The 13,875-nt window shown below is 39.6% G+C and overlaps 2 protein-coding genes across 3 annotated transcripts in view; one reads left to right on the top strand and one right to left on the bottom strand.

Annotated features, from left to right (window-relative positions):
- Positions 1–4,416, bottom strand: part of PI4KA (phosphatidylinositol 4-kinase alpha) — a 61,426-nt gene extending 57,010 nt beyond the window's left edge. The window contains exons 1-4 of one of the 2 annotated variants that reach the window (XM_082774545.1): positions 4,172–4,416; positions 2,429–2,545; positions 844–937; positions 96–184 (exon numbers count right to left, since the gene is read on the bottom strand). In XM_082774545.1, the coding sequence (XP_082630671.1) occupies positions 96–184; positions 844–937; positions 2,429–2,545; positions 4,172–4,390 (519 nt within the window). In that variant the 5' untranslated portion in view covers positions 4,391–4,416. The remainder of the gene's footprint in view (positions 1–95; positions 185–843; positions 938–2,428; positions 2,546–4,171) is intronic. The other variant, XM_082774544.1, reaches the window with a different exon arrangement.
- A 242-nt stretch (positions 4,417–4,658) lies between these two features.
- On the top strand, positions 4,659–13,875 carry SNAP29 (synaptosome associated protein 29). Its single transcript, XM_082773888.1, has 5 exons — positions 4,659–4,911; positions 6,000–6,196; positions 7,152–7,237; positions 8,302–8,406; positions 10,146–13,875. Exons 1-5 carry the CDS (start codon positions 4,714–4,716, stop codon positions 10,301–10,303), a joined length of 744 nt encoding a protein of 247 aa, XP_082630014.1. The 5' UTR covers positions 4,659–4,713; the 3' UTR covers positions 10,304–13,875.

Below are 13,875 nucleotides of genomic sequence, written 5' to 3'. Positions count from 1 at the left end.
AGAAGGAAGGCAGCTGTGATGTACTCCTGCCTAGACATTTGTCAGTTACACCACTGGAGAATCGGGTATGAGGTAAGCACAAACTTAAACTCTACCTGCTCTCTGAGAGAGGCGTCCCTGTAAGCAACATCTGATAACAAAGTTACCAAGCAGAAGCTGAAGTTTTCTGCTACTGGAAGCAACCCTGCAAAGTAAGAGGTAAGTACTGTTAGAGATGGCATATCAGAAAAAATAATAACAAAGACAACACAACAGATTCACATGCCGTACAGTTCTGAGACAGCCTGTGCGTAGAGTCCTACACACATGATGCAGAAGTACTTTCTAACCATCATAATTTCAGTGTGAAGCATTAAAAACCTATTTTTAAATTTGTAAAATCCCTTCCCGGTTTTCAAATAAATAAATAAATAAAATATAATATGCTTTGTGAAACAGAAGTATTCTTATATTATATTTAAGTGGTATTAAGGGAGGAAGAAATTAAGTGGTTTCACAGCAACTAAGTATCTAACTAAAAGCAGATCATAAAAATCTCAGGTTCCATTCTCCTGACCTAACCGCCATGCAAACTTCTCCAATTTAGTCCCAAAATATATTGAACACAGATTTATTTGGAAGCGCAATTTCTCATAAAGCAGTCAAGAAGAAAGCTGGGAGGTATTCAGCTTTCTCTTTGCTTATAAAGAACAACCAGTATTAAACACTGTCAAGTCAAGAGCTGAGGACCTAACAGGCCCTCTCCCATTTCTCTTTTTACCATGTCCTGAATAGGCTTTGTTCTTTCTATGTCTTGTCTCCTGTTCTATGAGAATGATAAGAACACACAAAAACAAACATCACCTCTGCCTTTCCGTGCATTGCTTTCTTCTATCCACTGGACTTTGGGAAGTCCCTTCAGAAGTCGGAGGAGGTACGGAACCACATTATCTTTGTGCTAAAGTGGAAAATACTCTATTTAAAATGGAAACAAAAAGCTGAACAATATCTGCTAAAGATATTTTAGAGGCATGGAAACACTACATTAAACAAACATAGAACACGCTTTTTCTAATGATTACTCCACAGGCTTCTTGAATATTGCAAAATATATTTCAACACAGGCAAAGGAAAGTAAATTAACTCAGTTCTATAAACCCAAGCATTTTGTTCTGGGCAACCACTCGTTCTCCATAAAAGTTGGGATTAATTGAATTAATTAATTTTCTCTCCAATTCGTTCATCAATTTGCACCAAAGTCACAAGATAATTTTAAGATGTCTAGATATTTAGAAATGCCAGTCCCAATTCAATATTGGAAATCCATCCCTTAGCCGTAAGCAAATCACTTTGCACACCCACTTAACACCTCAGTTAAATCTGCAAATCCAAGAACAATAATTTCTTTCCCCACAGAGCTGGATTAGTTAAAACTGATGTTTTCAAAACCATCATAAAAATGCTAAAAAAATGAATACAATTGCTTTAACTTCATACTAACAAAATGCAAACAGGACAAAGTTGTTAATACTATGTATGCAAGCTATATCGTAGTAACCAGGCACCAAAGAGGAGGAAATTCAGTATCAATCCAAACCCCAGCATCATTAAAAGACTTGAAGTGAGGTGAATGTCTTTGAAACCAGGACTCCATACATCCTTCCTTTCTTCTCCAAGAAACAATACCATCCCCAGAGTTTGAAGAGAAGAGAACCAGCTTGTCAGAAACAAGCTGACAGATACAAAAGGGATATTTGTATACAATGCAACCTATGCCCAGGCATAAAAAGGCTGTTACAAACCTGACATTCAGGAGCATGTTTGCTCCTGAAACATACCTGTTGTTTAGAAGCTGGTGAGAGCAGAACAAGCAATGACACACTGAGTAAATTGCACCGAACAGTTTGCCCACACCTATAAAAACTTCTTGCACTTCCACATTCAGCCAACATATACTCTAACAATGAAAACTTCTACGCTTCATGTTTCCTCTTAAAAACCACTTCCCTCCTTTACTACCTCAAATTTAATGCCACAGGGCCAATTCATCAGCTACCTTTTAAAAATCTACAAACAAGTGCCTTTGTGTTGGTTACCACCCCCCAAAAAAACTCTACAAAATGATTTAAGCTTTCCTGTCCCTCCTTCAGCTGTGACGACCAAGAAACATGACAGCAGTTTGGCTGTGGCAGTACCACGACTTCTGTCATCAGTACTGTCCTTGTTTCCTTGTGCTCCCCTGCCTGCATCCATCTGTTATGTCTGATCTTTTATCTAGTCAGCTCTTTATAGCAAGGACATGAATATTGTACCATATGTCTAAGGCATTCACATATTTCATTTTCCCCGCATTACAGTAATTCAAATGAATATTAAATACCAAGTTTTGATTCATTGAACAACTATTTCAACATCTTTCAAGTTAAATATCCCAAGGGAGGAAAAATACCTGAAGGTCAGATTCAATTAGAAAGATTCCCAAAGCAATTACAGCATCTCTTCGACGTTCATCTAACTGGAAAATTCCATGGAAATCCACTGGACACATACAGAGCAGCTTTTGTACCTGAAAAACAGCGATGGGAAAGGATGGGAGAACAAGAGCAAAAGCGTCAAAACAATCCAAAGGAACAACAGTGTTAAAACTGTCTTTCAAAAATCTACCAATAGACGTTTGGTAAGGAAAGCAATGCAAATATCTCCCAGCTTTTTGTATAAGGAATAGATTTAGTCATCATGTCCACACCCTAGAGCATGCCAAGCAATAGACCTGGGTAGTACTAAGACAGTTGTAAATATTTTCATAACAGAGAAACAAGCTGACAGGCTGTGGTTTTCAAGATTCATTCAGACCTCCAGTGTCTGAAGTGGTGTTACAACTGCACCAGTGCCTTCCTCATATACAGCCCTGAATAAACGCTGCTGCATAGCTGAGTTTGACTTTTGCTCTGATCCTTTTAACATGTTAAGTTTCCAGACCTTATTTTCCCCACAACTTACCTATCAATTCACTGCATACCCAGCAAACGCACAACTAAAGAATATTTCAAATCTCTAAAATGCTTAGTTTGCCTATGGAACTGTTATTAAAAAAAAAAAAAAAAGAAAAAAAAAAGAAATGCAACAAGCAGATGGACTTTCTAAAAATCTGATTGATGCTAATAAGTAGTAACAGAAAGGGACAAGACCTATGTTTCAATGTCAAACTACTTCCCATTTACACAGTAAACTTTAAACATTCCGTCTTGAAATTTGTAAACTAAGAAACTACTTTCCTACAGGATTAAAACAACTTAGTGGATGCCCAATGTAACTACAAGACCTGTAATACAACACAGATAATCCCCTTGATTAGCGTAAAATGCGGCAGAGGAAAATATGAACTTCAAAATAACTTTTAATTCCTGTGTTCCACGTCAGATTAGTATGTGGTATAACGTAACTGTAGCTAGATATGACCTGTTGATATCGTTTAACTCCTACGTGTACTCTCTCAAATAAAAAAAATAAACACCAGATAAGAGTGAACCAACAGCAAGATGTTAAAGAAAACGCTTACAGGTGGCTGTCAGAGCACTGACAGATTTCAAGAACAAGAACTACGCAAAGACACCTGCAACAGCTGGCCAAGAATAAGTCATGCGCTATGATTTTTGCCAAGGCAGAGCTGTGCTTTTCACCAATTCAGCCACTTCTCATGAAGGCCCGAAGCAATGTGAAGGCTCAGCCCCTTCCAGCTAGACACTGACACACGGGGTGTCTCAGCGCAGCCACGGGAGCTCACACCGACAGCAGGACCCACAGAGAGAACCCTCGTGAGGCGAAAATTCTCTTATTTCATTACGCAGTCACTAGACGCTTACCTGAACCCAAATTCCTATTTTTTTCCGTTCTGCTTTTTTTTAACCTTGAGCTGATTCCTTCACTTCCATTTCACCAGATACACAGGATAACCCAACCAGCCCTCGTTAGGCTGGCGCTAATTACACCTCACAAGCTTCAGGGCCGGACCCCAGCCTCCTGCTCCCCTCAGCACCCCCGCAGGGGACACAGCCGAGCCACGCGTGACAGGGCCCCGCGGGGCGCCCGGACACCCCCTCACGACCACCCCACGGGGCCCCTCGGAGCTGCGGGCGCCCCGGGGAGCAGCCTCCCCTCAGGGCGAGCCCCTCAGGGCGAGCCCCTCGCTCACCTTCTCCAGCGGCGCCGGGTTCTGCACCGCCAACGAGCGCGCCAGCGACAGCACCGTGTTGAAGTAGAAGCCCCGCGCGGTGCCCGCGCTGCTCCCCCGCCCCGTGCCGGCCGAGGGAGCCGCGGCAGCCGCCGGCGCTGTGGCGGAGCTCCCCGGCGCGGCCGCCGCCGCCGCCGTTGCTGCGGCCGCCGCCGCCGCCGCCACCGCCGCGGCCGCCATGTTGGGAGGGAGCCCCGCGGGCGGGGCCCCTCTCGCGGGACGGCGTTCCCCCGGACCGCCCCGCGCGTCAACAAAATGGCAGCGCCCGCTGCGGCTTCGCTGCCAGTCACCCCCCCCACGCACCCGACCTCTCAGCGATGGGCTCGCCCGGCTCCCCCTATTCTCGGCGGTGGGCGGTCCCAGCCGCCGCCCGCCTCAGCGCAGCGCCCGGGGCGGGACGGGGAGGGGCGGGGCGGGGCGGAGCGGAGCGGGCGGGGCGGGCGGGGCCGCCCGGTGCTTGTGTGGGGAAGGAGCGGCGGTGCCTGAGGCCGCCCGGCAGCGCCATGTCGGGCCCCCCGAGGAGCTACAACCCCTTCGCCGAGGAGGATGAGGAGGTTGTGGAGGAGGAGGCGGGCGGCGCCGAGCGGCAGCGCTACCTGCAGCGGGAGGTCCTGCGGCGCTCCGCCGCCACCGCCGACAGCACCGCCCGCTCCCTGTCGCTGCTCTACGAGTCGGAGCGCATCGGCGTGGCCGCCTCCGAGGTGGGTCCCGGGCGTTTGTAGCGATAGGGTTTGTGCCTGTCTGACCGGGAGGTTTCCAGCTGTTCCCTCGCTAATCGAGGCGCCTGCCGGCCGAGTTGTTTTGTTTACCAGGCGCTCGGTGTCACGCCGATTAATCACTTCCTTCGTGCTCACGGGCCCGTTCCGGGGGCCAGGCCGGGCCCGGTTCCTGCTAACGCGGGTCCTGCCCCTGGAGTCACCTGCCCGGGGCTGGGCCTGCCAGGGCTGCCTCGGGGAGCTTCCTGCCTCGTGATTTGTGTGTTAAAAACAGCCTAAATGAGGAATTAAGAACTCAGTCTTGACTCAGGGGTAATGGTAAAACAGAAATTGTGTGGGCTTGCTGCTGGAGGGAGAAAACAACGGGCTTTAACAATAACTCCCCAAGCTTTGGAGAGAGTATGAGGACAAGCCCTTTGCTGTGCACTAGTGTTGGCTGTGGGCAACTCTTCTGCCAAAATTAATCTCAAAATTAAGCTTTGGATTACTTTAGAATAGTATTTGTGACACTGAAATAGAAAATAACACAGCTGTGTATATCAGAACTTCTAAATCTTGCAGTGTTAGCCAAAAAAAATATTCCTGCAGTATGAAAAAATCTAGTTGTGTTTATTTTCTTCAGTTATTCGGTTTATAAATTATCTGAAACACCCCAGTAACATGAAAATAGCATCCCTTGTTAACTAAAGTGTCATTCACAACTAGAAATAGTTCTCATTTCCCTGCCATAAACCTTTGCATTTCCACTACTTTGCCCACAGAGGACAGATACAAACATCAACCTGACAAGCGGCCAATACAGAAAATTCCTGGCTCCCCTTTGTGGTACCTGTCAGGAAGCTGGCATCGCACTGATGAGGGTTTTATAGCTGGTTAGTGCTACAGCTGACTAGCAGCTCGATTTAAATGCCCTGGAGAAACAGGAGTGAGTGAAAAGGCTGCACTCCCTTAGAGGTCATCTACATAGATGGAAGGAATGCTCTTATTTTTCTTCAGAATGTCTGTTAAAAATATTTGATGTTTCAGTTTACCTTGGCTTTACAAGCTTCCTTTTATCTGTCAATATCTATTAGGAGCTTGTACGTCAAGGAGAGTCGCTGAAGCGCACAGAACAGATGGTAGATAAAATGGACCAGGATTTGAAGACCAGTCAAAGACACATAAATAGCATTAAGAGCGTTTTTGGGGGGCTGGTTAACTACTTCAAACCCAAACCTCCAGAGAGCAAGCCAGAGCAGAATGGAACTCCTGAATATTATGGTAATAGTAGGTAAGGAAAATAAATGTTTCACTTGGGAATGATAGTACTTTCTTGGGTTCAAACAGGAGACCTGTCATCAGAAATGTTCTGAGATATTCTGGATCTAGAACAGTTTTTCTGAAGTAATTCTTAAAGTGGAACCCTTTTCTCCCCAGTAATCTGTAATTAGCTTATTCTGTTATCAGAGTCCTGGCTGTCTCCTGTGTGTATGCACACTTATGTTACTTGATCCCTTCAGTTACCAGTCTGCTGGGGAGAGAGAGGGTTTCCTCACAATGTCGCCAGTTTCACTCGTGTATCTTTCCCCTAAACTCCTCACCTTGTCCATTTACCTTTTTAACTTTTTTTTTGAGACATTTCTCACAGCATCTCTGAAATGTCACCAGAAAATAAATTATAAATTTGTTGATTCTGTAAACTCCTGAGATGGTGTCTGATTCCCTTTTTCTTTAACTCTGAGAAAAATATTTGTGCATCCCTTTATATTTATAGTGCTTCTAGTTAAATACTACGTATGTTTCACTAGTGTTTATTAAAAGCTGTAAACAAAAATGAATTGCTGTGAAAGTACCACCTCTTACAGTACTCTCTTCAACTGAGAAGTTTGTGTACAGCCTGGTAATGCTGCATGGATTGATTTTTTTTTTTTTTTTTTCTTTTTCTCTTTTTTTTTTTAAATTGTTACTATTTTCTTTCCTGGCCTCATCTTCCATTAGAGAGAAATAGATTGCCTCCAACACTGAAGATTTGGTTTTGTTCTTGATATCAAAGCTTACACTATTTTCAGCACTAAAGCAACCAATTCTGCTTTCACTGAATACAATAATTTATTGTAAAGGGACTTGTTGAATTAAGTCTAAAAAATATTTTCTTGGATACTTTTGATGCTCATTGTTGTTTAATGGATCTAGAATGAAGCCTGTGGTCCATAATAGTGTTTTAATTTTACTCTCTTTATTACCAGATTAAAAGAAGCAATGACGTCTAGTAAGGAGCAAGAGTCAAAATACCAGGAAAGTCATCCGAACTTAAGGCGGCTAGATAATTCTGGTTTGTTAACTTTATTTTATACTGAATGTCTGTCATCAAAGTGGAGGGAACTTGCACAGTGGTGAAGGCGGAGACCCTTTAGCCTGCCCAACTGCTGACTTGGATTGCTACCCAACTTCTGGAGATTGTATCCCAGTGTTTGTGACTTTCAACTGTAGGGAATTGTCTGCCCCTAAACCTCTTATACCCATCCTGAAGACTTGAAAATTTTTACTTGCACCTGGATTTTATCTAGCCCTTCCTGCAGGGGATTTAAGCTATATGTAGTAAGGACTGTAGTGCATCTACAGATGTAAAGACATCTAGTGCTTATATTTGCACAGAGGAGATTTTGGCCAAGAATCCACATAATGTACAGCCTTCCTTGTCCTACATTGCCAAAACGTTGACTTGTACTTTGAGGTTCTTCTTTTTAACCATGGTTTGCAGTAGTTTTTGTATGTGTTTTCCTTGTTATTTGCAATGTGAACTATAACCCTTCACAATGAAGTCCTTGCTTTGCGCAAGGAACCATACAGGGTTTGGTCTTGTTCCCATTCTTAGGAGTTAACTTTGGATTACTTTTATGTACAAAGTAACTGTTACTTCTTAAAGTGAAGTTTTAATTATTTAGTTTCGTGAGATTGAGAAAGCTGCAGTTTATAGTTGTAGCTCTGTAAGGCAAGAAATACTTTTTGGTAACATCAATCTCCATTCCACTCCCTATAATATTAAAAGTCTGACCAACAGAGGGCAGAACTAACTCTCTGGTGGGTTTACCTGAGGGACGGCTAAATGCAGATAGAAAGCAGGTAAGCCTGTTTTTTTGGTTGTGTATTTTTTTTTTCATCTCTCGACTACCCAGCAAAACTACAAAACGCAATTCAGAAGAGTAGTTATAGCTTAATAACTGTTAATTTTGAGCATGTCCTATAGATAGAGAAGTTGGACTGCTTTGATACACTGACTAATAGGTGATATGATTTCATGGCATCTGTAGTCAGACTAATTTTTAATAGCCCTTCTAAAACTTGATTTTTCTTTCTCTTTATTATATAATACTATGTACTTTATATTCTTGGCAGACAGTGATTTCAGCAACATAGATTTAGTTACTTCAGTGCAACGGGATGCCTATCCAAAGAATCAACATCTGCGAGCTTACCACCAGAAAATAGATAACAACTTAGGTAAGTGAGAAAATTGAAACTGTTTGACATAATACAATTTTTAATTTTTGGTTCTCAAGCCAGGGAGAAAATTTCTAAGCAATATGTTCTCAAGAAGCACTTTTTTTTTTATATAGCTCACATACAAGCTTTGAGAATAACAACATTTACTTGTAGACTCTTTCAGAACTATAACCGTGACAGAATCCAACATTTCATTGAGGCATGCGTTATTTGAGTAGTTCTATACTGTGGGATGTCTGTGGGTCAACTACCTGCACATATTAATAACAAATCTGAGTTAGAAATACCTTTCCCATGAAACTAGCTAGAAACAAACTGGGTAGGATGCCTGCAATAGTATAAATCTCTTATGGAAACAAATACCCTATTGGCATCATTTTAACTCTTCTACATGCTTGTGCTTTAAAACTATTAGATTTTGAACTGCCCCTGAACAAAGAAACTGGGAGAAAAAAACTACACCCAAAGCATAAGTCCTGTTGGATCATAGATTGACCATAAGAAAAACAATCTTACTAAATGTGAATATGCTAGCAAGTTTCTGTTATTTGAATGAGAAAATGGTGCTGATGTATCCTATAACACCTGTACTCAGGATATGAAAATATTTCTTTGAATCATCCTGTAAGTGGAACGTCACTGGGACAGGCAGGCTAATTCTTCCATTCTGAAAAAAATAAATTATTAAACAGATACTAGTAATATTAAGAAGGAAATAATGCCTCATATTGACAGCCAGATTAGACCAGTATGGATACTTATTAACTCATTATATAAAGCTTGCCATCTGTGTTGAAAGATGCATTCAACTTATCTCACTGACGGTTAAAACCAAGATATTAAATTGTACATCAGTTTAAACCCAAAGAGTCTACAACTGTGTGCAACTTTGGAAAAAAAAATGCAGAAAATTGAACAATCAAAAGGCACTAAATATTTCACATGTGAATTTGCTGCATATGTTTGTTTGTTGTTTTTTTTAACTTCAAAAAATATTCAGCTGATTTTTCTCTTGTTTTGTAGTGTATATATACAAAGTGCCTCTTTGCTTACATGTGTTGCTGTTTAGCTGACCTAGAAAGAAGAGATTTGAAGGAAATCAGAAAGGAACAGATCAAAGAGAAATAATCAAGTATAAGAGCTAGTGGAAGCACATTTGTTCTACTCCCAAGCCATGCAAAAACTTACTAGCCTCAGAAGTATTTGTACCAATCAATCATGCAATAAAAGTTTCCTTGTAGCCAAATTAGGAAATGTGGAAATTGATTTTTTTTTTTTTTTTTTTACATCTGTTAAATAATTAACTGCTTACATTTTAAATTTTTCAGTGTATTGATGATATCTCTGCATGAAGAACATTTTAAAACGGGGAAAAAGAAAAGTTAGTGAGCATATTGTGTATATCGACCTGAGAAAAGATGTATCCCAGCCTTCTATAAAGTATTTTTAGAAGTAGAAACTATATTGCTGGATACCTCATTTTATAAGGATACAATTGGGTTTTAAGCATTTAACTTTTAATGGGAAGGAAGAAGGAAGTGATTACTTTCTGACAGTAATTCAGTAGCCATGTCAAAAAGATTGCTGCTTCCACTATTAGAGAACACTTGGACTTGAGCAGTCTTAACTAACGTTTCCTAAATCCAGGTTTTGGCAAAGAGGGAATTCTGATAGCACACTGTTTAAACGGATGCTTTATACTGCTTTGAATCCTTACGGTCAATCTCTGTTGACAGATGAGATGTCTTCTGGGTTGAGTCGTCTGAAAAACCTAGCTCTTGGTCTGCAGACAGAAATAGAGGAGCAAGATGATATGCTGGATCGGCTAACCAAAAAAGTAGAGACACTGGATGTCAATATTAAAAGCACTGATAAAAAAATCCGACAACTTTAAAGAGCTTATAGAAATTTTTGTCCAGCATTAGTTCTTCTTGGATATCTTATCTCAACAGATCTCTTTAAAAAAAACTTGGACAATATCTATTAATTTTTTTCTGGTATGTTACTGATTTTGTTGCCATTAAAATTGCATAATCTTAAGTGCAGCATAATACCTTAAGTTTCTTCATAATGTACGTAGGAAAAGTGCATGCTGAGTAAAATCTCTCAGCACTCTGTTAATTCTTTTGTGCTGGACACCTTTCTCAGTTGCATTACTGTGTGTTGTGTGCGTGAAGGAATTCAGAGTCTACAAAGCTTCAGTGTCCTTGGCCTGAAAGTTGTGATGAGAAAAGTAACTACATTTCCCCTCTGTTTTGGGGAGGGGTCAGGGGGAACAGAATGTACTTCTTTGTTCAGAGCAAATGTTGCTAATTCTGTTTACCTACAGCTATTTAAAATTCTGAAAAAATGTCGATTTCCAGCTGTAAAAATAATTGTAACTGACTGTCCTCTGGCATTTCTGGAGCTTAAGGAACAAACTGTTCTATGGAAGTTGTAAATTGTTAACTATCAAGGGTGTCATGCAAGAATGATAAAATCCTCTGCTTTTTTACTTTCCAAAGACCTCTTTTCCCAAGAGGTGGAAGAACAGTGGTTGTTATGACTGTCAGTGAATGCTATAATCTTTGTTATTATCAGTAAAGATCTACAGGCATGTATTATGGTTTACACAAAATCTTGATTGACTGACAGAAACCCAAAAGGTTTGGGTAACATTGTCATCGTCTAGTTTTTATTTTTCTGCCCTTTCTCAGCTTATTCAGGTACATGGTTATTTGAAAGTAGTTTCCATTTTAGTAGTTTCCATTTTCTCCAAGTGAAGAATTGGACTGATACTGTGCGAACAGATCATAGATCATTCCTTAATTTAACATTTACTTCAAATAAAGGTGATCAGGGAGCGAGTAGGTGCTGTGTCCTCCTTGGTAATGTGACTGGTTTTAAGATGCACAACTATGATTGGCATACTTCTACATAGGCATAGCAGGTATAAAAAGCTTCTGCAGATTAAGAAAGGTTTAAAAAGTTTGAGTCTTCCAGATAAATGTTCTGCCTTCCAATTTGTTTTATTCTTTATTACAGTAATATCACTGTAGAATAAAATAGTTACAGCTCTACTCCAACCTGAAGACATGACAGGGAGAACTAGATGTCTGTCTTGAAAACAAATAAGCTATTTCAGTTTGGAGAAGATCCCTGTCAGCATTGCAACTCTTAAATATCACAAATGACAATGAGTGACTAAGACGATATAACTTCTTTGAGCTGGTATCGTGTTACTGTATGAATTAAATTAAAACCTTGATGTTCAGGACTGTCAAGCTTGCATCCTTCATGAATATCACATTCAGAGTTTCTCCTTTCTTTAGTAAAAGGAACTGTTACCTTGAGCTGACTGGCTATAAAGTGTACCAAGTTTAAGGAAGCACAGGAAAACTGAAGCCTTTTTTGTTTTACAGTGTCTCCTGAGAGTTCCCTTTTAGAAAAATAAATCATTAAAAAAAGCTACATTTCTTGAGTATAGTATTATGAAAAAACAGGCATATATTCCTGCGCTTACTAGCACAGTACAGTTGTGATTTAGATTGAAAGTGAGCCTCGGTTTCTCCTTACCTTACTGTTGTCATTGGTTTTGGTCCCTAAAAGAGATGTGCCTCGTGGAGACTTTATGAGCTATTAGCATCTTTATTTGCTTTTCAACTTTCACTTTACATGTCACTTATACTCATGTGGAAGCTTGGAAAACCTTATTAATGACAACTTACCTACTTTTGTGAGTGTATATCATAATTAATTTTCTTTTACTCTGTTAGAATATTCATGAATTATATGATTTAATGTCTCAAGAAGGTCAATAGATTTATTTAGGAAATTGTGCCAATCATTAGTTTTCAAAATCTTTAAGAACTTCAGTGATGGAATATTGGAATTGAGTGTACCTGTTTTAATTTTGTATTTGACTCTCCCCTTTTTATTAAAAGTAATTAAATAGTAGCATTTGCATCTTAAAAATGATATATCAAGCCTGTCGAGAATAGAGGATATTAAAAAAAAAAAAAAAAAAAAAAAGCACAGTAATTAAAAACATTCATTTTAATTTGAAATCTGCCTTTATCCATATGCAGCTATTTAACAATCGCATTTTTTCCAAAGTTAGACTTTGGTAACTAGGTTGTAGGCTGAGGTTTTCTCCACTAAGTTATGGTTAATGAAGGAAAAATGCATCTGGAAGATCTAGTTATGTTACGTGTAATAAGAAATGTGAAGCTTGAATCCAAGCAAAAATTTCGACTGATTTAAAAGTACGTTGTCTTTCTGATGTAAGCTCTTCCTTTTTTCATTCTGAATTGTTTCGTGGAACGGGCTCAATTTTTTTGGTCAACAGTTTATTTGTATCAGCCTTACTAAATGTCTCCTGCATTCTGGATATCTGTTGATGCCTTTGAAAACAAAGGCAAAAAAAGAGGAATAAAATAAATAAATAAATCCCTATTTCTGCTTTGAGAACTTCATGATCTGAGCAGACTAGAAAACCAAGATCTCAGCCATGTGGAAGTTAGAGGCCTAACATTTCATCTTTTCTAACAATTCCATTCACAGTCTCAGTAACATATGTCTTTGTTCTCTTGCTATGTAGGCTTTTCTGTGCTATTTATTTGTTTGAGAAAACATGTTTGTTTGTTTTCTTGCTGGTTAGGCTTTCCTGCTCTATGTATTTTTGTTTTGCTTAATAGCCTTGTTTTAAAGGTCTACTTCCCACATTGAGCTTTCATTTTTGGGGGAAAAAAAAAGATTGTGCAAGGATATAAAAGAGTATCTGCTACAAAATTAATTTGCTTTCACAACTTACACAAAGGTGCTTTATGCTTTCTGCTGATAAAGAAGTTTAACTGATGTGAAGAGACAACTCTATTTTGTAATAGTGATTTTTTTTTCCTCATTAGAGTAACTTTCTATCCTGCAGGAAAGGGAAATTTAAAGGAGAGAAAAAATCAAAACAAAACAACAGACACAAGTTTTGCCTTTCCAGGAAATGTCACTTTATATATGTTATGAAGGACTTTCTGCAACTTTTCTTACTATTTCCTGATATGACATACAGTTTTATTTCTTCTTGGATACTTACCTTGTATAGGGTTTAGGACTTTCAGAAGACACCAGTGCTAACCTGATAAGCTAAATAAATTGTTTTGCTTAAATATTCATGTTGGCGTAGAAATGGGTGTCCTTGCAGCCACATAGCTCTGATTAATTTTATGCTTACTGGCTTGAGTAGAAGTTTAATACTATGGTCAGCATAAGAGATCAAAAAACTTTTTTCAATCTTCTTTATAAAAGGGTATTTTCTTGTTTCTACAAATTTGCTAATATATTTTGAAAAAGTGTTAAATACTGGAAACATAGTAAGATACGTTTTAAAAGCAGGAAGGAAAGGAAGTGGGAATAACCAGATAGTTGGTTACTAGTTTCCTCAGTGCATATGATTTTAAATTGCTTGAGTGTTGAATTAAATACTGTAACAAA

This window comes from Aythya marila (genome assembly GCF_965140915.1).
Source record: "Aythya marila genome assembly, chromosome: 17".
NCBI classification, from domain to species: domain Eukaryota; kingdom Metazoa; phylum Chordata; class Aves; order Anseriformes; family Anatidae; genus Aythya; species Aythya marila.
The sequence above is the reverse complement of the archived record's forward strand: the minus strand, read 5'-3'. Positions and strand labels throughout refer to the sequence as shown.

Excerpts from the sequence above, each read along its gene's own strand:
- SNAP29 (XM_082773888.1), top strand. The coding sequence starts at position 4,714 with ATGTCGGGCCCCCCGAGGAGCTACAACCCCTTCGCCGAGGAGGATGAG. Across the intron at positions 6,197-7,151 it reads GAATATTATGGTAATAGTAG|ATTAAAAGAAGCAATGACGT; the intron begins GTAAGGAAAATA and ends CTTTATTACCAG. Across the intron at positions 7,238-8,301 it reads AAGGCGGCTAGATAATTCTG|ACAGTGATTTCAGCAACATA; the intron begins GTTTGTTAACTT and ends TATTCTTGGCAG.